Genomic DNA, 23,997 nt, shown 5'->3' with positions numbered 1-23,997 from the left:
GCATTTCTGTTTACATTTTAATGGTGCTCTCACCATCAAAACCAAACACTTTTTCCCAGTAATAGTTTCAGAATGGCAAGATAAATCTGTTCAGTTCACAATCTCAAATAGTAAATTGACCTTTCTGGAGATCCTTGAGTGTGACTATAAACATGTTTTTAAAATACAAAGCAAAACCAAATACATCTACAAAGCAAGAAATATTAAATGGGACCACAAACCAGCAGCCAGCAAAGGCTTACTAGAAAAGCCTTTTTTGTGTTGATATTACCTAGTGAAATTTGTTTTACCTTTGAATGTATATAAGGATTAAAAATACTTAGATACAGTAAAGTTTGTTACAAGGGGCTCAGTACTAGAAATTGTATACCAAACGTGTAGGAACTGAAAATGAAGCAGTTGAGTAATGGGCATTCCATATTAACAGAACGATAGTACTGTTGAGGGGATGTGGATGGCATAGTCCTCAGACTTTTGGGCCTTTGGTCTAATTTTAGAGTTTAAGGGAAGTTTTTTGTCACGTGGCCATTTGGAAAGCAAGGACGTGGTGTCGGCTAATTCTTGAAGAAATCTAGACTGTTAGCTCTTCTGCAGTTTTTAAAAAAATAGTGATGGGGCGCCTGGGTGGCTTAGTCGGTTAAGCGTCCGACTTTCACTTAGGTCATGATCTCGTGTTCGTGGGTTAGAGCCCCGCGTCAGGCTCTGTGCTGACTGCCAGCTCAGAGCCTGGAGCCTGTTTCAGTCTGTGACTCCCTCTCTCTCTGACCCTCCCCTGCTCACGCTGTCTCTCTCCCTCTCTCCTAGAAATAAATAAAAATATTTAAAAAAAAAAATAGTGGTGAAATACACATAACATAAAATTAACCATCTTAACCATTTTTAAGTGTACAGATTAGGGACATTAGGTACATTCACACTATTGTGCAACCATCACACCATCCATTTTTAAAACACTTCATCGTGTAAAACTGAAACTCTGTCCCCATTCAATACTAACTCCCCATTCTTCTCTCTCTCAAACCCTTGGCAGCCACCATTCTACATTCTGTCTCTTAATTTGACTACCTCATATAAGTGGGATCATATGGTATTTGTCCTGTGTCTGGATCATTTCACTTAGCAAAATGTGCTCAAGGTTCATCCATGTTGTACCATTTCCAGGCATTCAGTTTTGTATCATTTACTTCTTTTAAGGCTCAGTAATGTTTCACTGTATGTACATACCACATTTAGCTTATCATTCATACATCAGTGGAACTTGGGTTGCACTTCTTGACTATTGTGAATAGTGCTGCTGTGAACATGAATGTATAATGTCTCTTCAAGTCCCTGCTTTCAATTCTTTTGGGTATATCTAGAAGTGGGATTGCTGGATCTCATGATAATTCTAAGATTTTGAGGCACCACCATAGTATTTTCCGTAATGTCTACACCATTTTACATTCACAACAGTGCACACAATGTCCAATTTCTCCATATGCTTGACAACACTTGTTATTTTCTGGGTGTTTTGTTTTGTTTTGTTTTGTTTGATAGTAGACATCCTGATGAGTGTGAGGTGATATGTCATAGGCTTTTGATTTGCATTTCTCTAGTGATTAGTCATGTTCGACATCTTTTAATATACTTATTGGCTATTTTTATGTCTTCTTTGGAAAAATGCCTTCAATTCCTTTGCCCCTTTCTGAATTGTTTGTTGTTGATGATGATGATGATGAGTTGTATTCTGCAAATATTCTGCAAACATTTTTGTAAGGAATTTCTTTTTGTTCCCTCTGCATAGTGTTTGGTGTATAGTGAACTGTCAAAAGATGTTTGTTAAACTGAAAGAGGAAAACCTTTGTGGAATTAAATTTAAAAGCAGCCAAGTTCAGCAGACATTTATTGAGCTATATACTGGATACCGAGTTAGACTTGAGGATATGTACATGTATGAGACAGTCTCTTCTTAGGAGGTAGGTAGAGGATATACTGGTAATTGGTAAAATAATAGTGCAAATCCAACTCTGAGATTTATTGCAGTACTGCCTATAGGATGGAACCGAAAAGCATGAAGGGAAAGGTGCTGTGTTTATATTTTCCCTAATTCCTTCTTGTTGGAATCTATAACTTGGATAGTTTTTTAATCCATGGGATAACTATTAAAAGTATCCTAGCAGTTCTATATAAAAAGATATATGGTCCTAATACAAAGGATGCCAGTTTGTTAGCCAGAGAAAAACATAAGGGAAATGTTTTGCAAAAACACTAACTGGACTGCTATTAGGAAATGCAGGATATATGCAATAGTAAAACTCAAGGACATTAGCCCTTACTAATTTTAAACAAAAACATCTTTACATTCAGGATTTTAGTTGAAATCAGTAGAACCACAGATATGAATGTAAACATGATTATCTAAGACTTGTAGGTTTTGACTGTAGAGTAATAGTATCATGGTTTAGAGATGAACACCAGAGCCAGACTGCCTGGATTTGAATCGTGGTTCTGACGTCTCTACTTGTGTGACCCTGAGTACATTACTGAACATCTCTGTACCTTGGTCTCCTATTTGGTGAAATGCAGATAATAGTACCATCCTCAGAAGGTTGTTGTGAGAATTAGTTATATCAGTATAACTAAAGCACCCTAACCGATAGTAAGTATTTAATAAGTATTAGCTGCTATAGTCCTTATGATTGTTATTTGCGGAGATAGAACTCCATAGTAGAATATTTCCTCTTGATTACTTTCAGTAATTAGAATATAGTGCCATCAAGAAAGAGTGATACTTTTCAGGTGGATAGATTTGGGCTCATTACTGAGGCTATTCCTAAGTGTCATTAATGAAATCAAAGGCAATAATATGCTTTCTCCCCAGATTAAAAAAAAAAAAAAATAGAATGCTCTTAAGATAATGAATGGTATAAATGGCCGTACTTGTTGACAGCAAGATATAAATAAAATTTGAAATCTTTACATGACTGATGGATGATCTGCAATTATTATAAAGTAAAAAAAGGAAGATTGAAAACTGTATATATGGCATGAGCTTGTAGAAAAATATAGAGAGGAAATACGTGTGTGTGCTTGGGTATGCATCAGTCGTTTTAAACTGGGGGCAATGTCTGGAGACATTTTTGGTTGTCACAATTGGGGGTGGGGTGCTTTTGGCGACCGGCAGATAGAGGCCAGGGATGCTATTTAATATCCTACAGTGCACCGGATAGCCCCTGATAACAAAGAATTATCTGGCCCCAAATATCAGTGGTGCTGAGGTTGATATACATAGAGTAGCTCCAGAATATGTTCTGTATATATTTTACATATATAAAATATCTGTGGAAAAATACTGAAGAAACTGGTAAGAGTGATTGTGTCTAGGAAGGGGGCTGAGTGACTGGGAGGAAATAGGGATGAGAAGAAACTGAGCTTATACTACAGTCCTTTTGTACCTTCATGACTTTGTACTACATGTGTTATGTCCTACTCAAAAAATGTTTAAAAATTAATTTTAAAATTGTTTCTTGAGCCCATTTACCTCATTTATGTCCACTTCCTGATGCTTCTGCTCTCCTTTGCCACAGAACTCAAATTTTCTATGCAAATTGATTTCAGTTCTCTCTTTTTAAAAACTTTTAACATGCCTTGAGTCAGTCTCAGACAGTCTGTTTAGTTGCTCCGCCTCTCTTTCACCTCTTCTATAGTTGGTGGACACTCAATGTGTGGGGTGGGGAGCCCCAAACATCAGACTAACTTCTCTGGATTTCCTTATCCTTACTGGGACTGTGTAATTCTCTTCTTTGCCCCACCATAATATCTTGGAGTCATCCCTCTTGCCCTCCAATATTTTTTTGCAGTTTTCTTAGCAAGAGAGACCATTAAAATGAGCCAGTTCACCATTACTGGAAGCAGGACTCTGCCTAGAATATTTTTTTCAAAATAAACTTTATTGAGGTATAATTTATATATAATACAGTATACCCATTTTTTTTTCCAAATGTTTATTTTTGATTGGCGAGAGACAGAGCATGAGCATGAACAGAAGAGGGGCAGGGAGAGCAGAAGACACAGAATCTGAAGCAAGCTCCGGTTCTGAGCTGTCAGCACAGATCCTGATGCAGGGCTTGAACTCAGGAACCGCAAGATGATGACCCAAACAGCAGTTGGACACTCAACCAACTGAGCCACCCAGGTGCCCCACGTGTACCCATTTTTGAGGGTACAGTTCCATAAGTTTTGACAAATGTATATACCTCTAATATATAATGTCATTGTAATAATCATGGTAAAGAAATTTTCATCATTATAAAAAATTATCGTGGGTCACTTCCAAGTCAGCCCCCTGTTCCTCTCCTTCCCATGCCTTACTTCATTCTCTGGCCCCAGACAGCCGCTGATTTCTCTATATAGGTTAGGTTTGTGTTTTCTTTTCTGCCTGGCTTTTTTTTTTTTCTCAGTAGGAGTCTGAGATTTATCCATGTTGCATTTATCAGTAACTCATTTTATTCCTGAATAGTATGCCATTATTTATCCGTTCACCTGCTGATGGACATTTGGGTTGCTTCCAGTTTTTGCCTACTATACCCAAAGCTTCTGTGAACATTTCTGTATACATCTTCATGTGGACGTATGTTTTCATTTCAGCAAGAGCCCTGCACTCTGTGTGGGCTCCCTTCCATGTGCCATGTCCAGAAATTGCCTCTTGACAGAAAGCTGGGGCAGTCCTTGAGCTCATGTCCTTTGTTGCCCCTCTGTCAAGGATGACAGTCCTGTGCTGCCTGTTGTCCATGTCTAATGAGTTGTTTCATATCTCTTGTTTTCCCATTGTTTATAGTAGAGGGGCATGCCCCATAGCAGTTACCTTTTGTGAGCAGAAGACAGGGAATCTTCCTCCTGTCTTGTTTAAAACCACGTCAGTCAGACTTTGCCTCACTGCTCCACAAAGTCTGCCCTTGCCAAAGTCACCAGTGACTTCCATGTTACTAAATCCAGCGGACATTTAAAAACAATTTTTTTTAGAGGGAGGGACAGAGGGAGCAAAGGAGAAAGAATCTCAAGCAGGTTCCATGCCCAGCATGGAGCCTGACATGCGGCTAGATCTCAACAACTCTGAGATCATGACCTGAGCCAAAATCAGGATTCGGATGCCTTACTCAGCCACCCAGGTGCCCCTCCAGTGGCATTTTTTAATCCTCATCTTCGCCCATGACATAGATGTTCATTGCTTCTTGGATCGCTCATTTTCCTTGGCTTCCCAGACCCCACCATCTCCTGGTTTACTTCTTGTTTCACCAGCCACTCCTCCTTAATCTCTGTTTCATTTCTCTTATCCCAGGCTTATCATGTCTGGGGCCCTGCAGTTCAGTCCTGGGACCACCCTTGTGAATTATCTACACCAATTCTTCATTACATCTTGGCTGGATGTAACAAACCATGGCTAGGATGTTTGATGACAACTGCCAGATTACTCACTACGTTGTCACCCTCTCTCCTAAATTCCAGACTTGTTTTGAACTCCCAAATCAGTATTCTTCATCAGCTATCAACTTCTCACCCTTAACATGTTCAAACTCCAGTTCTGACTATTTCCCCACACCCACTCTCAGATGGTTTTATCTACCATCTTCCCCATTTCAGTTGATGTCAGTTCCATCCTTCTAGTTGTTCGAGTTCAAGACTTGTGTGCACTAGGAAATGTTGTTGGTTCCACATTCAGAATATATCCACACCCTGACTGCTTCCTGCCCCCTGCACTGTAGCCAATATGATCTGATCATTTTTTCTTGTCTAGATTTATAACAGCTTCTGCAGCTGGCTTTCTCAGCCATGACACTACTGAAGTTTTGGGCTAGATAATTCTTTGCTGTGAGGTTGGTCCTGTGCAAATAGGATGATTAAGCAGCATCCCTGGCCTCTATCCACTAAATGACACTAGCACCTCTCCTACCTGCCCAGCTGGGGTAACCACAAGTATCTGCACACATTGCCAGATGTCCCTTGAGCAAAATACCCCTGGTTGAGAGCACTGCTCTCAGTTGATCTTTCTTCATCCATCCATAGTCTCCTTCTGTATAACAGGGTGATTCTTTCAGATTATAAGTCTGTGCTCTCCTGCTCTCCTGCTCAGAGCTTCCCCCCGACCCCACTCCCCCACCACTGTTTCCTCCTTTTCATTCAGAATAAAAGCCAAAGTCTTTCAGTGGACTTGCAGGCATATATAATATGGACCTTTTCCCTTTATGACCTCATCTCCTGCCACTGCTCTTCTTACCCATTCCATCCTAGCAACCGACCCCTGTGCAGGTTTGTGAATACATCAGGCATTCTCTTGCCTTAGGGTTTTGCACTAGATTCTGTGTCTCTCTAGAATACTCTTCACCACTTAGCTTCTATGCATTTTCTGAGCAAGGTCCACACTTATTGCCAGTTGAAAATTGCTTCTATTTTTGGAAGCCAGTTGGAAATTGGTAAGAAATAGCAGTATAAAGGCATTATTTAGAAATATGAAAGAAGTGAAACCCAGGAGAACCAGCTAAGAGTGGAGAGAGATGGGGCAGAGATTTTGCCATGTTGTTGTTTTTTAGTTTTGTTGAGATATAATTCACATGCCATATAACTTACCTATTTATAATGTACAATTCAATGGCTTTTAGTATATTCACAGAGTTTTCACCAGAACCAATTTTAAAACATTTCATCATCCCTAAAGAAACTCTACATAGTGGCAGTCATCCCCCATCATACCCTCTTACCCACCCTAGGTAACTGCTGATTTACTTTCTGTCTCTAAGGATTTACCTATTCTGGACATCTCATGTAAATGGAATCCTACAACCTGTGATCTTTTGTCACTGGTTTCCTTCACTTGGCATAATGTTTTCAAGGTTCATCTTTGTTGTAACATGTATCAGTAGTTTATTCCTTTTTGTTGCTCAGTAATATTCCATTGTAGAAATATACCATGGTGTATCTATTCATTAGTTGATGGGTATTTGTGTTTCTTCCACTTTTTGGTCTGTTATGAATAATGTATCTGTGAACACTATCAGTTTTTGTGTGGCCTGTATTTTCACTTTTCTTGGGTATAGACACAGAGTGAAATTGCCTCGTGATATGGCTACTGTATATTTAACTTAGTAACTGCCACACTCTTTTCTAAAACAGCTACACCATTTTACATTCCCGCCAGCAGTATATGAGGATTTTAATTTCTATTCATCTTTGCCAACACTTGTTAGCATCTGTCTTTTTTATTATAGCCATGCTAGTGGCTATAAAGTAGTATCTACATGTGGTTTGATTTGCATGTCCATGTCAGCTAATGATGTTGACCATTTTTCGTGTGACTATTGTCTGTGTCTTTGGAGAAATAGCTATTCAGGCCCTTTGCCCAATGTTTAATTGGGTTATGTGTCTTTATTGTTGTTTAGTAAACTTTTTAGTATTTTCAAGTACCAATCCCTTATCAGATACATGGTTTACAAATATTTTCCCCCATTCTGTGGGTTGTCCTCTCACTTTCTGTTTAGTATCATTTGAAGACTAAGGATACAGAAACAGGTAAAAAGACTCATCCCATTCTTGGAAGAAACTTAAAATCTAGTTCAAAAGAAAGAAATGAAACAAATACCAAAATAATTTGATACCCCGACTTTTTCAGTTCCTGAATAGTTGAGAGAGAGTAGCAAAGCTTTGGATGGTAAGGGTTTTCTTTGAAAATTTATCCAAATCTCTTTGTTTTCTAAGCTTCTTATTTCCTATCAGGTATTGCTAAGTTTGTATTACTGATGACTATGGCCGGTTTCTAGCACACATAGGCTTGGATGCCAAGTGTGCTACTGGGTTTATTTTTTTTTAATGTTTATTTTTTTTTTTTTTAGAGAGAGAGACAGAGAATCCCAAGCAGATTCCGTGCTGTCAGCACGGAGCCTGATAGAGCCTGACCCATGAACTGTGAGGTCCTGACCTGAGGCAAAATTGAGTTGGAGGCTTAACCTACTGAGCCACCGAGGCGCCCCCTATTGGGTATACTAACAAAGTGGACACAGATGAAGAAAGTCTAGAAAATAGACTAGAAAACAGTGATCCTGAATGTACTGTGAAAGGAAAACATGGAAAATATGAAACAGAAGTTTAAAGTGAGAAGGTCTAGTATCAAATAGAAGTTCAGCAGCACAAAGAAAAGAGAGAATGGGACAGAGGCAGTATTTAAGGGGATAAGGGCTGAAGCCTGTCTAGAATTAGTGATAAATCCACAGATTCAAAAAATTTAATGAATCCAGGCAGATTACATTAAAAAAAAAATCTTCACTTACAAACATAATAGCAGATGTAACAATGTAGCAGAACATCTCACACGAACACACATGCATGGACGTGGCGCATATGTACACGCACATTCACTGAGAGGAAAGAAGACTCTTAATGCAGCCAGAGAAGATATGCTGATTATCTCAAAGAAGCAACAGTTATAAATGAAAACAGAGTTCTTAACAGTAGAACCCAAAAGACATTGGAGTAATATATTGAGGGAAATATAACTGGCAACCTAGAATTTTACACCCAGCAAATAAATTTTTCAAGAAAGTGGATAGTATAAGTTTTCAGATAAAGCCTATCACCAGTAGACCTTCAGTAAACGAAATTTTGAAGGATGTATTTCAGTCAGGAGGAAAGAATACTTATTATCTGCAGTATTCCCAAACTGGCAGTAACCCAGCTGTCCATCAGCAATAGAATGGATAAGTAAACTGCCATGTTTGTAAATGCAAAGAAGTGAAGTTTACTTACATGCAAGAGCAGAGAGCAGGGGTTGGTCAACTTTTTCTATAAAGGGCCACATAGAAATAATTTGCAGAACATAGGGTCTCTGTCACAGCTACTCAACTTGGCTATGGGTCTGTAAAATCACCAATAAACAATATATAAACAATGGATGTGACTATGTTCCCCTTAAATATTATTTACAAAAACAGGTGGCAGATCAGAGTTGGCCTACAGGCCATTGTTTGTTCCCTGGTGTGGAAGAATCTCACTAACTTAATGTTGACAGAAAGACGCAAGACACGAAGATCACATCCAGTGTGATTCTACTTGTATAAAAGTTGAGAGGGCAGATGAAAATCTGGTATTTAGGTGCAATACTTGGGTGGTCAGGTTATTTTAAAATACAAGGAAGCGATTACTATGTAAGACAATAGTGATTACTTTGGGGGAGAGGCAAGGAGTTGGTGTTGAGAAGGGGCTCACCAGGAACTTTTGGGGTGATATTAGTGTTTCTTTTTTTTTTTTTTTTTTCCTGGTTGGTAATTACATAGGTTATTTGTGAGCATTATGTTTTATGTACTTTCTGTGGCTGCTACTCTCCCACCCTCCCAAAAGTAAATTGTTAAAACCAAAACCAAAAGCAAGAGGAAGGGTAATAATCACAAAAGTCAGGATAATGGTTACCAATAGGACAGTAACCGGGGGCTATTTTGTCCCTTGTGTGAGATGTGGCAATGTCTGGAGACATTTTTGGTTGTCACAGCTGGGGAGATGTTACCTCTGTCTAGTGGGTAGAGGCCAGACGGCTAAGCATCCTTCAGCGCACAGCATAGCACAGCCCCTCCCTCCCCAAACAAATAATTACTCACCCCAAAATGCCAGTAGCTCGAAGTTGACAAACTCCATTCTAGGAGGAAGGGACACAGGACACAGGGGTGCTGGATGCTTCTAGATAACAAGCAGTGTTCTGTTTTCTAATCCAGGAAGTGGTGGTGGGGGTGGGGACTGCTTTATAACTATGGACTTCAGCAGTTCCTATATATGATAATATGTGTCACAATAAATCTAAAAATTACATAGTCCCTTTCTGGTAGACTTAATTACTTAAGTAATTTATGTCATATTAAACCTGTAATGAAGGTTAACTAAGAGTAACATGCAGCAATTTCAATACCAGGGTATCAACTGTAAATGGCAGTCACTTCTCTTACACAGATTCAGTGACATGATTAGGGTGTTACATGGACTTGAGCTGGCTTTGCATGACCATAGTCATGGAGGCAGAAGCTTTTGAATCTGGAGCTCTTTTTCTTAGAGGCATCTACACGTTCTTGAAGAGGGAAAATGAGTTGACTTTGCACTTTGTTTGATATCATAACTTCCTCCTTCATGTACTGAATTAGGGAAAACTTCATAATTTCTTAGGTGATAAGGTTTTCAAGAAATCATCAGATCCAAGATTCATAAAGAAAGGAGCTATGAGATTCATTTTTGTAGGTACTAAGAAAAGAAAGCAGATTTTTGAGCAATTTGTACAATGATAGCTAGAAAGTTACTTTTTCTCTGATATCGAGATTACTCTTTTCTGAGAAATGCCATAGTAGTTGCAAAAACTCTGGTTTGGGACAGATGTACTTTGTTCTATTGCTGATTGCCAAGGCTGAGCACAGTGAGGTCAGGCCTTTGTGATGTATTCCCGGAAGTATAGCCAGTGAAATGTTTAAAGTGACCCAGGGAATCCTGTATTATTTGTCAGGAAGGTAGTGAGTGTGTAACAGCTTCCAAGTGGTAGTGCTTTGTCTTCATGCAGTCTGGTCCATAGATTTATCTGTGTGGGCTGATTCCTTTGTGCATGAAACAAGCAGAAGACAGCTGAAGAATTCCTCATCTGTAGATTAAGTTCCACCTCAAAACCAGTAGAGGGTGCTGGTAGCCCTGCAAATGGGACGGAACAGTTCACAGCTTACTGTCTAGTCCAGTACCGTAGAAACCAGGCCCTGCTCACTGCCGGTCCCACTATTGGAAAGCCTTTAGAATCTTCCTGTAAGGGAAGACCTGTCCAAGGAATGGACCTGGGGAACCAGTAGGTTATTTTTCTGCCATGTCCTCCTTGGTAAATACAGTATCTTCATCCAAGTGAATTTTTGGTCATGTTACTTGCAATAAAGCTGAAGAGCAGATAACACAATGACTCAGTAACATGTTTTTCTACTATAATAATATTTTTAGTTTGTTAAGACTGTGTACCAATTCATACAGTATGTGTTTTAACTAAGCAGAGATCCCATATTGTCCATAGAATCTTGCAAAGGTTCTAGAAATAACCCTTATCTTCTAGTGGGATATAAAACTCAGTATATTCTTCAGAATTTTATTTTTAGGAGTTATTGTATTAATTAGTTCTCTCTACCAGGCTCACTTAGCTTTTCAGTGGACTTCATGGTTTAGGAAATGTTTGTTACTTGCATCAGATATTTTGTCCCTTATGATTTCAGATATTTTTGAAAATAAACTGGGATGTCAATCACCTGTTTAGAACAGGTGTCTTCAAGTTTTTTTTTGCACTTTGATAAACAGTATACCCTGTATCACATTTTTAAGTTTATTTACTTATTTTGAGAGAAAGTGAATGTGCTGGGGAGGGGCAGAGAGAAAGGGAGAGACAGAATTCCAAGCAGGCTTTGCACTCTCAGTGCAGAGCCCATCACGGGGCTCAAACCCATGAACTGTGAGATCATGATCTGAGCCGAAGTCAAGAGTTGGATGTTTAACTGACTGGCCACACAGGCGTCTCCCCCATCTCACATTTAAAAAAAATTTTTTTAATGTTTTATTTATTTCTGAGCGAGAGAGAGAGGGAGACAGCATGAGCAGGGGAGGGTCAGAGAGAGAGGGAGATGCAGAATCTGAAACAGGTTCCAGGCTCTGAGCTAGCTGTCAGCACACAGCCCGACGCGGGGCCGGGACCCACAAACCATGTGATCATGACCTGAGCTGAAGTCGGACGCTTAACCGACTGAGCCACCTAGGTGCCCCATCTCACGTTTATGAAAGCAACATTTGTAAGGTTATTAATCATAGCTTTAAATCATTGCAAAAGATATAATTTCTGGCCTATTTGGGAAATACTAGCATTTTAAAATAAAACCATTACATTATTCTCAAATGTATCCAGTGGATACTATGTACCAGTGCAATTTGATATCCAATGTCATGTATTTAGAAGTATACCAGCAAGTCTTTTAATAGTCAGAAATATTATATTTCATAGTTCCTTTTCCTCTGAAATAATGTTTCCATTGCACATACCCATAATTATTTTATGCTTATACATTTCTTTTTGCTTAAACTTAAAATCCATCATCCTATCCTATTTCTGTGCCACAAAACAAATATATATAAATTTTTGGTTTATTTCTAGTAACCCCAAGATTTTAAGTGTAAATTTTTTTTATTTGGATGAAGTTGTCATTTTACCAGTAGATGACAATGAATAAAATGGGGAAATATAAATTTTGATAAATAATTGTAACAGTACAGTCTTTCTGGAAGTGCATCTCTTGATGAGATAGACTGGTGTGGGGAAGGGGCTGCTTTTGCTGCTTTGATTAAAGAATGCTTCCCAGTCCTTTGGCTTGTACCTTACTTATCCTTGCTGAGAGACAAGTCGTGCCCCTCTCATAAAGTGAGGGAAGGGCCATGGGAGAAGTGGAGACTCACCTGAAGGACAAAAAAACAATTTTTCTGTCCACTCACAGTCAGAGCAAGGTGGGGAAAGAGTGTATATGGACCTGTAGCTAGGGACTGATTTCCCCTGAGATCCGTCCATGCTCCATGTACTGAAGTCTGTGTCCTCGACAGGTGAGAAGCTCCTCTACTGAGACTTAGCATCCTCTGAAGGGCAGGAACAGCTCTGATGGGGACATGATGTAGTGGGCAAGAATGTGGACTGTCACTCATCTCCGCCTGGGTTTTAATCCCTTCATAGCCACCTTCTACATGTGCTTCGTTTAATCCCTCTGCCTCAGGGTCCTTCTGTGAAGTACAGTTAACATTCATGGCCGCTCCTTTGTAGGGCATGCTTAGAAAGCTCTCAGTCCAGGGCCTCGTGCTTCATAAGCCTTCAGTTGATCATAACTACTTATCTAAGTTCGGAACTTACTAAGTGACTTGTGTTTGAAACATCGATATTGAGAATATTATGTACCCTAAGAAGTGTCTGAACTCCAAAAGACAAGAAAAATTTAATCGTGGAATGTCTGGAAAAAAAATCCCCAAGCGCTTCGTGAAAAGTGGCTGCAGGAGAGAATGTTTTGGGTTGCTCATATGATTAACCCGTGCTAAGCATTGTCTGAAACTTTGAGACATCTATACATCCCTTGGAGCCTTATGTAATTCACACTTTGTTTTTAAAATCGCTGATTTCTAGGAGGGAAATTGCTAAACTCCTATAACATAGTGGACATGTGCCGGTTTTGCTCCACTATTAAGGCAAAGTTTTCCTTTCCCCCACTTTCTCTAACCTCGTGTCTGTATTTCTTTATGGAAAATTCAGGCTCTTTTCTATCCATGATGTTGTGTTTCTGTGGTACTCTGCTGCCTGACCTTGACAAATAGATAAAGGTGAGGGAATACAAGCAGCTACTTAACTATCCTCTAATTGATTCTAACCCCAGTTCTACTTGCTCTGATATTTTAGGCAAGGAATTACTTTCTGGCTCACATTTTCCTTTTTTATCAAAGGAATAAAGATGAATTTCTTCCTTAATTTGTTTTTGGTTTTGATTTTGTTTTTTTTTGTCCTTCAGGTGAGTCTCCAGTGAAATCTGGTATTTGAGGCAATGGCTCAGTGCTAGCTCTGCCCTTCATACTCTAACCTGATTATCATCTCTGATCTGTTTTTTGATTATCATTTAACTTGTCATACCTTTATTCACTTTTTAAAAGAATTTTTTATTTTGAAATAATTAGAAACATGTAGAAAATTGCAAAAAAACAATTGTCTGGACTGTTAATCAGACCATAGACCTCATTAAGTTTTCACCAATTTTTTAGCCTTCATGTGTGTGTACACACACGTGTGTGTGTGTGTGTGTGTGTGTGTGTAAGTTCTGTGGAGTTTTATCGCGTGTATGAATTCATGTGATCATCACTACATTTAACATACAGGGTTGTCTCATTACCACAGAAGAGCTGTCTCATGTTGCCTCTTTGCATGCACCCCTACCTTCCACCCCCTCCATCCTCCAGCACTCCTCGCTCATCCCTGACCCTTGGAAACCATGACTGTGTTCTCTGGCTCTATAGTTTTGTCATTTTGAGAATGTTCTCTAAATGGAACATGCAGCTTATAGGTTGACCTTTTTCACTAAGCACAATGAGGGTGTTGCATGTATTGATAGCTCGATTTCCTTTTTATTGCAGAGTAGCATTGCAGTGTAAGGATGTACCAGAATTTGCTTAGCCATTCGCCCACTGAAGGAATTTGGGGTTATTACTAGTACTTTACTACCGTAAATAAGGCTATTATAACATTCGTGTGTAGGTTTTGTGTGAACACAAGTTTTCATTTTCTTCCTTGAGGACTTTATATTTTTCGTGTAAATAGCCTTGTCAGATTCACAGTTCACAGTTTAAGGTGAGTGTTTCTGATCCTATGAGTAGAGTTCAGATAGGACTCCTAAAGATTTTATTTAAATAAGACCATGTCATGGTAAGAGAATAAATGAGGGGATGGATACAGAGAGTTTAATGTAATGCTTTTCTTTCTTTCTTTTTTTAAAGACTCTTCAGACAACAAAGAAAAGAAAACTTTCAGCCTTGAAGAAAAGTCCAAGATCTCAAAAAACCGTGTTCATTACATGAAATTCACAAAAGGTAAAATTAAGCATGTCTTTATCTGTTGTTGAAATCTCCATGTTCATACCAGGTTTCTTAAAGCATTTTCAGCTCTCACCAACATTACTTCTTGGTTTATGTGCAGAATGGACAAGTATGGGCAGCCTGCCTGGATTGATGTAAAACTAAAGTGCTAAACTTTTAGCATTTATTGTGAGTCACCCGTAGATCTTGTTAAATTGCAGATGCATTATCTCTGAGGTAGGGCCCCATTTTGGTTTAGATTACATGCAAGTCCTTTGGCAGAGCTGGAGGTGGAAGTCAGCTTGCTATGTGAAAAAGAATAGTGACTTTACATCGCTAAGTCATAAAATAATTTTAATTTGTTGCTCAGTATTTTTAGTTACAATTTCTTGTTTTTTAAGTTTAATATTGGTGTTGAATAGCTCCAAAATTATGCCAATTTACAGATTTGTACTCTATCTTGAGATATTCAGTATGAGAATTCTCACTCCCAAACTGAATTATATTATTTCACACCATTTCTTCATTGAATGGAGTGTTAACTTAGGCATTCCATGGTCATTGCAAAGTAGCATTAGAAAACATATTCGAGAACTGGATAGTGAATCCCATCTTCCTCCATTCACCACCTCCCCACTCCCTTCCCAATAAAAGCAGCCAATTGCTGCTGTCCTGTGTAACCACGAGGTGGCAGTCTTGTATTGGGAAGAAACAATTGAACTCCACTCCTCCAGATGTTTTCCTGTAGAATAGTATTATGCATTAAGTACACTTTCCAGACACAAAAGCTTATTTATTACATACCGTACTTCAAGTATAACTGTGATGATAATCCCGTTGCGGTATCTAGTCACCATACGATGGCTCTACTCTGGGAGATGGGATGTACCTTTCTATCTTGACATGCCAGGAAACACACATCTCTTTGGTTTAGTTTATTTGGCCTGATTGGGAATTCCCTAACTCCTAAAACTTCCCTCAATAGCAATGGGAACTGGAATTCCCTCTCCTCTTGGTGATAAATGGTGGTTCTTACTTGGACCAGAACCCCAGAGGCTTGTCTGGGTTTGGTTTAAGTGAGAGCCTGTGGCAGAGCTAAATGGAGTCAGGAGCTGAATAGCTTTGGGAATGTGTACAAGGAGAGATGGTCATTTCCCCCTTCCCTCTTTCAGCTGCTATGGTTTGTCTGGCTCTTCATGTTTTCCCCTCCTCTTTCTCTCAGCTCAGAACCATCTTTGTTGTTGTCCTCTGTGATTTCTGATCGGGGTTTCTCTCCACTCCAGTTCTGTTCTGGAGCAAAAGGCAGTCCCTGTCACCTCCTCAGTCTTTCTGAGGAGAGGCTAAATTGCAACTTTATAACCAGTCCTTAAATATCCCTCCTTTTTTCATTAGAACCTATAGGAAAAAAGAGAGATGTCGTAGAAAGATGCTGAGCAAATTCATGAAAAGTGGCCTATAACTTTTTAGATGGCATGGCAGCCTTTGAAGCTTTCACTTTTGCAAATCTAGTTTTCCTTTAGTATCTAGCTACACGCATGATTTCACCTGAAGCATTTGCTGAAGCTGGGATAAACCTCTTTAATCTGCTTTAATCTAATGGATGCTGGGAGTATCTGCTTTCTATTTCTAGTTAAGCCACTTCCTTGCCAGGTGACCCTGTCAGCCTGCTTGGTGTGTTGGGCCTAGGCTTTCTCTGAATGAGGTTTGCTCATTTATTAGCCTTGCCTGGGGTGAAAGGGAGCATTGGTATAGTGGGAAGAGGGTTCAAGATATATTGTCAGAAAGGAAGCAGAGGAGATTAAGTGGAAAAATAGAGGAAATGCAGATTGGGATCAAGTGGAAAAGGTGGGGAAAGGAGGCAGAAATCCAGGTGGTGAAGAAAATAATTACTTACTATCCATCTTAACAATCCATAGTGAAAGCAACATCCAAGGTTCTTTCATTTGACAAAAGAAGTCTTTTCCTGTAGAGCATTTGTTGTCCCTGGATATGAGTGATAAACTCTCAGTTTTCTCTAAGGTGGATATTCATAGATCAACAGGAAACCTGGATTCTGCCATCACTCTCTCAGATCACTTAAGCACTTACCTTCTTACAGACTCCGTTTCCTCTTTTAAAAATGAGGAAAGATTTCAGGGGCGCCTCAGTGGCTCATTTGGTTAAGCGCCTGACTCTTGGTCTGAGCTCACGTCTTGATCTCAGGGTTGTATGTTTGGGCCCCACATTGGGCTCCATGCTGGGCATGAAGCCTACTGAAAAATAAGTAAATGAATAAAGTGAGGAAAAATTTTTCAGTCATTGAGTTCTAAAGTAGGTTCTGTCTTAAATGACCCATTTTATGGAATTTTTGATTGTTCAGCATAATGAATGATAATCATTTTAACCTGTGGGTATGCTCTTAGTAAAAGTAACTAATTCACTTATTTGATGAGGGTGATTCGTGTTGTAACTCCCATCTGTGGTCCAGAGACTAAATCATAGGAAAATGTCATTTTACATAGCTTGGTGTGAAGAGTGAAGATAAAAATTTGACTTTAGTGAGACTCCAATAGCTAATAGCATTGTAAAATATACTGCTGCCTAAATATTGGCTATATCATTTTAGTTCTGATACATAATTATTCTTTTTTCTAGTCCCAAGTTTCTGATTTTATTTGAAACAATTTATTATATAACTTAAAAGTTAATTTCATCTGTTTTTGTTTAACAAGCCTAACTTCAGTGCGCTTTTTTTTAATTTGAAAAATGTTTGTTGAGGACCCATCTACAGAGAGGAAAAGATAGGGAGAATATGATTTCTACAAGACCATTTCGAAGTGCCAACATATGCAGTGGGAAGTTATCAAAAGAACGTTGCTTCCCCTGTCCCCGCATCGTGTGCTGGCTGGAAGAAAGCTTGCATGAATTGAGGTTGTGCACCTTCATCCCAGGAATATTACTCAGGCTTCTTATTCCTGTGACAGTTTGCAGTATCTGCTTCTTAAATAAGCAAACTGCACAGACAGCACATGTCCTGGTAGCCAGCTTGCTAGACCACGAGTGTGGTGACCTCCTCCCCACGTTGGATTCTGCTGGTGACAGGCATCCAGTCTCCTCTTGTGATTATTTTGCCATTTAAATATAAGATAACACCATGGCAGGCTTTTATAAAACTCTGACTCTCTTATTTGTTGTGAGGGTCTCACTTATTTCATCCCCTGCTCTGATTCCTTCAGTTTTCCTGTTTTTCTGACATCACCCTTTCAGTGACGTTGCCATGATCTTCGGTCCTAGGCTTAACAGTCTCATGTATTTTCATTAAAAACAGAAATCAGAATACAGTGTTTTATCTTCTTGATTGGAGAGTACAAATGAACTTTCTAAGCAAGGAAAGCTCCCTGCATACGCCTGAAGTGTTTTTGTATTTTAACAAACGTATTTCTCAGACCTGCATTTCCTTGCCCTTGCCCCTTTACTCTGAGGAGAAAACTCAGGGTTTTTTTTTTTGTTTTTTTTTTTTAAGTCTTTGTTACAATACAGTGCTGTAATACATTTAATACATTTTTTTCCTTGGAACTTGCTGGGTTCCGTATGACTTTTACCCTTAAAGTAAGAGGCTCCATATCTCTGATTCTTAAATTCTTATGTTTATTTTTTGTAGTTTCATCTGCTTCCCTTGTGGACTTCTTGATGTTGTAAAGTGTATCTGACTGTAGTGATAACATCCCTCCTTTCCAAATTGCCACTTGAATAGACTGGAAAACCTGATAATCATGATTACTAGAAAAACAGCCAAAAAAGATCATTAAGTACTCTTCTCTGAAAGTACCTGTTTATCCTTTTATAGACTTAAGTTATATCACCTTGGCTACTGGAAGCTGTTTTTCCTGGTTCTCAAAATCTTATGGCCAGTTGAAGACTAATAGATGAACCAAATTCAGATAGAGAACATGTATTTCCTTTCAGTTTTTTTGTTTTTTTTTTTTACAAATAGTTTATTGTCAAGTTGGTTTCAGTTTTTGATTGTCATTTTCTCTAACATCTAAGTTTATCAATAGTATTTGTTGTGATTTGACCTTAATTCAGAACTGAGACCAGTAAGCTTTCAAACTCTGTTTTAATATATCTATACCTTATTAAAAAAAATGGCCATAATTTTATAACATTGATAAACTTTTCACCCAGGACCATTAACTAATAACTATTTCAGTATCGCTTCCATCTTCACATTTTGATCTATCTTTAAGTCCCTTTCCATTGGTCTCTGACTCTTAATTCTTCTCTGTGTTTTGTTTTCCAGATCAAATCCAGAGCAAGGCCTGTAACAATCCTGGTTTCTACATTTACTTAAGTGAACTTTGCTAAAGGATAAAAATTTCTGATACAAGAACCCATCACCCAAACCTTAGAAACACTTGCACCTTCATTGGTACAGCTTACTGTCTCTCCCAGCTTGACAGTTTGCCCTGTGATGTTCAGATTTGTTTCCAATCTCTGCGTGTTCGTAGTTTGACATCCTGTTTTAGAGTTGTGATCTTGCATGTTCCCTCCCTTCCGTAATCCCTCCAACATTCCTTTTAGTGAAATTGCTATAAATCAGATCTTAATTTGCATCTCTTTAGGGTTTCTGTTTCATTCCAGAAGATAGGTTAGGGATAGATGGCCAATACATATTTTGAACTAAGTATAACTCCTTTTTCTGAAATAGAAACTGCCACCCTGAATGTGCTCTGCAGTGCAAAATGGGTTATGCTGATGACAAAGCTAAGAATAGATCTCTAGACTTCCTGAGGGTTTGTCCACTTAACCCCACCATGAACAGTGTTATTCCCCACTTTTCTGGTTCATTTTCTGAGTTCCTGTCTGGGATATACTTCATTTTGTTCTTAAGTGGGTTTCTTATGGGGTCTTTTGTATGGGTCTGCTTAATAATCAGAACCAGGAAGGCTTTGTTTCTAACTTGGAAGAAAGGAGAGAGTAACACAGAGCCGCAAAGGAACGTGTCTTTCCTGATAGGAACAGGTCATACTGACTGCACCATTGAATCTGGTACTGCTGCCTATGAAACTCGTTATGGTGCCTGGCTTTGCATTAAATCCAAGGGTGTTTTGTTTTTTTAATTTCATGGAGTCACTGAGCAATATCATATTTGAATGCCCCAGTGCTAGTCAGTGAACTAGAACCTTCTGGGTCATACCATTACTTTGCCAAGTCAAAGCTACAGGAAGCTAAGAAGACCAGTGAGTCCATGACATTGGAACTCAGGCTTCCTACTCAAAACAAAAATTCTTGTGTCTAACCCAGAGCCTAACTCCCCCAGAGCCTCAAGACTTCACATGTAGTAGTTATATTTTAAAGTGCATTTGCCATGTAGTTGACAAATGGGAAGAGATTCAGTTGACTGCTCATAGAGTATTATTGGTAGAAGTGGAAATTCCACAGAAGTAAATTTTAAATTAGTTGGTTTGTGGGTTTGAAATGAAGTTAAAGAGTTTACTGTTTTTAATAAGAGGTATAGATCCTTTGGATAGTGCTTTGCCAGAAGCCATTTCATTTCCTGCTCTTATGACGTATCCTTTTATTTAAAGACAGTAAAGAACTTTTTAAAGAGAAAAGTCTGAAATCCTTTCACCCTAATGTAGTAATTTTTATTTGCATTTATTCTTTTAAAATTTTTCATTCAGTTAATTATTGAGCCCTTATGTGTCAAATACAATGTGCTCTCATTCATGTGTGTTTAAAAGCTATATAGTTAACAGCATTTTTGTTCTGCATTTCATAATCCTGAGTAACTCATGTCTCCTTGAAATAAAAAATATCTGTTTTATAAATGGGGAACCAGAGGCCCAGAAATCATACGTGGAAGGCAACAGAGCTAGCTTTGAAATTCAGTTTTCCTCCCATTCTACACACTTTTGGTTGTTTCTACCATTAAGGAGAGAATGTCATGGGTTCTGGTTCTAAAACAGTCTTGAGTTTAAGTCATTTTTAAATTTTTTTTTTTTTCTAGGGGAGAGAGAGAGAGAGAGAGACAGCGTGAGCAGGGGAGGGTCAGAGAGAGAGGGAGTCACAGACTGAAATAGGCTCCAGGCTCTGAGCTGGCAGTCAGCACAGAGCCAGACGCGGGGCTCGAACCCACGAACCGTGAGATCATGACCTAAGTGAAAGTCGGACGCTTAACCGACTAAGCCACCCAGGCGCCCCGTTTAAGTCATTTTTAAATTTACTTAATTTTACTTGTTAACTAATGAGCTGTAGTCTGTGAAGGGGAGACAGAAAGTAGTTTGCAAAATTGTTTCTTTTCCAAAACCCATTTTGCTTTCAGGATTCTCATAGTTTATATTTGTGCTCCTTATTTTACAAAGAATGGTATTACTGAAAGGCACCATGTTGTTTTTCTAGGGAAGGATCTATCATCTCGGAGCAAAACAGACCTTGACTGCATTTTTGGAAAAAGACAGAGTAAGAAGACTCCTGAGGTATTAAGCCACGTACAATTGATATGTTTTGTTTCAACACTGCTTGATTTTCAGCCATGTGTAGAACTATTTTATATCTATTACTGATAGTATTCTTTAGCTAAAGCTCAAAAAAAAAAAAAAAAAAACAACTTTGAGAGGTCTCAAACAAAGGCTAAATGTGACCTTAATAATAGTAGTTGGAAGGTACAAGGATTCTAAAAAAGGGTATGTGTTCCCTGCTTTTTCCCTTGTGTGAGGACCTGGAGTAAACTTGAGGAAGAATGCCTTTGCTGACATATTCAGTGGGGAAAATGTCCCATCCCAGGATGCATCCAGCGGTTTTGTCTGCTCTGCTCAGATTGCATAACTGTTTGGGATATGGCTTGGGGAGGGACAATATCATCTACGTACTCCTGTCCTGGTCTGCTTCCTTTTAGAAGCATTTTGAAAGGGTTGGATCATCATGAGAATCTGTAAGGGAATAAGATGTAGTATTTCCTCCATTGTACAATATTGTTTGTTTTAAAACTAGGTGAAAGCAGTGTGACTACACTGTACCCTACATGAGATGAGTCAATAAGCTTCATTAGTAAATTGGGGTTTATAATATAGCACAGAGTTTTTTGTGCCATTTCCAAAGTAAGAGGCAGTCCTGAGTTTGGATGTCAAAATAGAATTTGTGAACTACGGGTTTCTGGAGATACAGGGGTAAAGATTTAAAATTGGTACTGCCTCCAAATATCTGCAATATGATTGCTATAACGATTACTCAATTAATCTGGTGTGTCCTACTTAGGTTTCTTTATTGGTTCCTAGCCAAGGCCCTTGTTGCAATTTTTACTCACGCTTCTCCAGACTGACAGGAATTTTTCCAGGGCAGTAGCTCTTTGTTACTTCATATTATTTTCAAAGACTCTAGAATAAGCAGTTATTAGAAATTTTGCTTGATGGTTTCCTTTGCAGGTTGGGACTAAATTCCATCTCTCAGGGTTTTTCTGCCCCTACACCTTTAGCAGTGAGGACTGAGGAAGCAGCGCTCCATTGGCTCGCTGAGGGGCGGTGTTTGTAGGTCTCTGCTGAGTCATGTCAAAGGCAGGTGGGTCATTAGGGAGGAGGCGTTCTGACATCAGGCCACACTGGATGCTTCATTCCCAGAGAGGCTGTTGGAAAGAGCAGAGGATCATCAGACAGCACTGCTCCTGGTCACACCTCTGCCCCTCAGTGGTGACTGTGTGACCTGGATTGGCTCAGGCAGGCTCCCGCCTTGTTCAGTAAAGACTTTGCACCTGTCTTATCTGAGTCTTCCTCTTGAATCACTCTCCTTTGGTCTGCTCTGTAATTTGAGTGTCCTAAAGGGTGTTTTATCACCTCTGCCCTGCCCACGCCCTCCTGTGGCCACACCTGGCACCTTTACATCAACCCCATAGTCCACCCTGGACCCCTGAGCATAACCTTTCTGTTCCAACGCTGTCAATCTTGCATTCTTACTGTGCTGGCATTCCAGATCCTTGCATTCTTGGATTACTTGAGCCTCCTTTTTCTCCCTATTGCCTGCAGCCGTGGTCTTTTGTAGCACTCGGTTTTGAAATTTTACAGTTGAACAGATCAGGGAAGGAAACTTTTGGTAGAACCTTAAAAGAATTTCTGTGGTAGTCACAGGAAAGCTCTTCATTATAGGCGATTAGAGGTTTCTAATCCTCTGGCAGACATCTGCCTGAGGACTTACTGATGTTAGGTGCCATGAGGTTTTCAACACTGTCTAGTACTACTTGGCTTTTTGATGGTGGTATCATTCATGGCCACGTTGACATGAGCCTGTATTTGACACAATTCCCTGGTACTAGCCCAGAGAAAATCTATTTTGGTGCAGTTGGTGTGGAGAAGGCCAGCCTTGATAGAATCCTGTGTTTTGTTCAAGATTTTTATCCAGGTGCAGCTCCATTTCTCATTCTAGCTTACAGTTTTCCCCTTGTTGCTGTCCTGAATATCCTGATTGTTTGGTGAGGCAGTTTTATATCAGGATGCAGCACTTGGTCTGTAGCAGTGGTTCTCAGCAGCTCTTGCACTCAGTCATCTAAGGAGCTTTTTAAAAAATGCTAATCCAGGGTGCAATGCCAGATAGGTTAAATCTCAATTTGGGTTAGGGTCTAGGAATAGGTATTAAAAAGAGAGGAAGAAAAATAGTTTTAATATCAAATAAAGCCTACCCAGACAATACAGGTGATTATTGAGAGTAAGGATTGAGAGCCACTAGTAGAAGTCCTGATATATGTGACATCTGGAGAGCTTCTGACTTTAGAATTATGAATATTGCCTAGGACAGGGCTTCTGAAATCTTAATATGGACACAGACCATCTGGGAATTTTGTTAAACTGCAGGTTCTGTTTCTTAAGGATGGGGTGGGGCCCAAGAGTCTGCATTTCTGAGAAGCTCCCAGGTGATGCTGATGCTGCCAGTCACCCTCTGCTGCATGCAACATAAGGACTAGATCAGACCTTGGTGGTATTTGACATTTACTATATGTCTGTATGTATTCACATATAAGATGGAATGTATTTAAATCTAATCACAATTTAAGACACCAAGTAAGAAGTATTTCTGTAAAGTACAGTCACTTTTGTTTAAGTTTTTATTTAAATTCCAGTTGGTATTAAGTACAGTGTAGTATTAGTTTCAGGTGTACAATGTAGTGAGTCAGCACTTCCATACAACACCTGGTGCTCATCACAAGTGCTCTCCTTAATCTCCATCACCTATTTAACTCATCCTACCTCCCCTCTGGTAACCCTCAGTTTGTTCTCAATCGTTAAGAGTCTGTTTCTTGGTTTGCTTTTCTCTCAAAAGCAGAATCACTTTTAAATTTAAGTTTTAGATATGTGTGGATTTTCATATATAGAGTTGGCTTTCATTGAGGCATACCTGTACCTTTCCTGAATAAATTGTTGC

General features: G+C 39.2%; 1 protein-coding gene across 1 annotated transcript in view; it reads left to right on the top strand.

Moving 5' to 3' along the window:
* PINX1 (PIN2 (TERF1) interacting telomerase inhibitor 1) overlaps positions 1-23,997 on the top strand; it is an 86,692-nt gene that overhangs the window by 4,949 nt on the left and 57,746 nt on the right. Inside the window, exons 5-6 of the mRNA XM_039222335.1 lie at positions 14,533-14,625; positions 20,992-21,068. Of these exons, the coding sequence (XP_039078266.1) occupies positions 14,533-14,625; positions 20,992-21,068 (170 nt within the window). The remainder of the gene's footprint in view (positions 1-14,532; positions 14,626-20,991; positions 21,069-23,997) is intronic.

Source organism: Hyaena hyaena, unplaced genomic scaffold (assembly GCF_003009895.1).
Source record: "Hyaena hyaena isolate Hyena2069 unplaced genomic scaffold, ASM300989v1 scaffold_1104, whole genome shotgun sequence".
Taxonomy (NCBI): Eukaryota; Metazoa; Chordata; class Mammalia; order Carnivora; family Hyaenidae; genus Hyaena; species Hyaena hyaena.
Note: the sequence above shows the minus strand (reverse complement) of the source record. Positions and strands in the feature narration are given on the sequence as shown.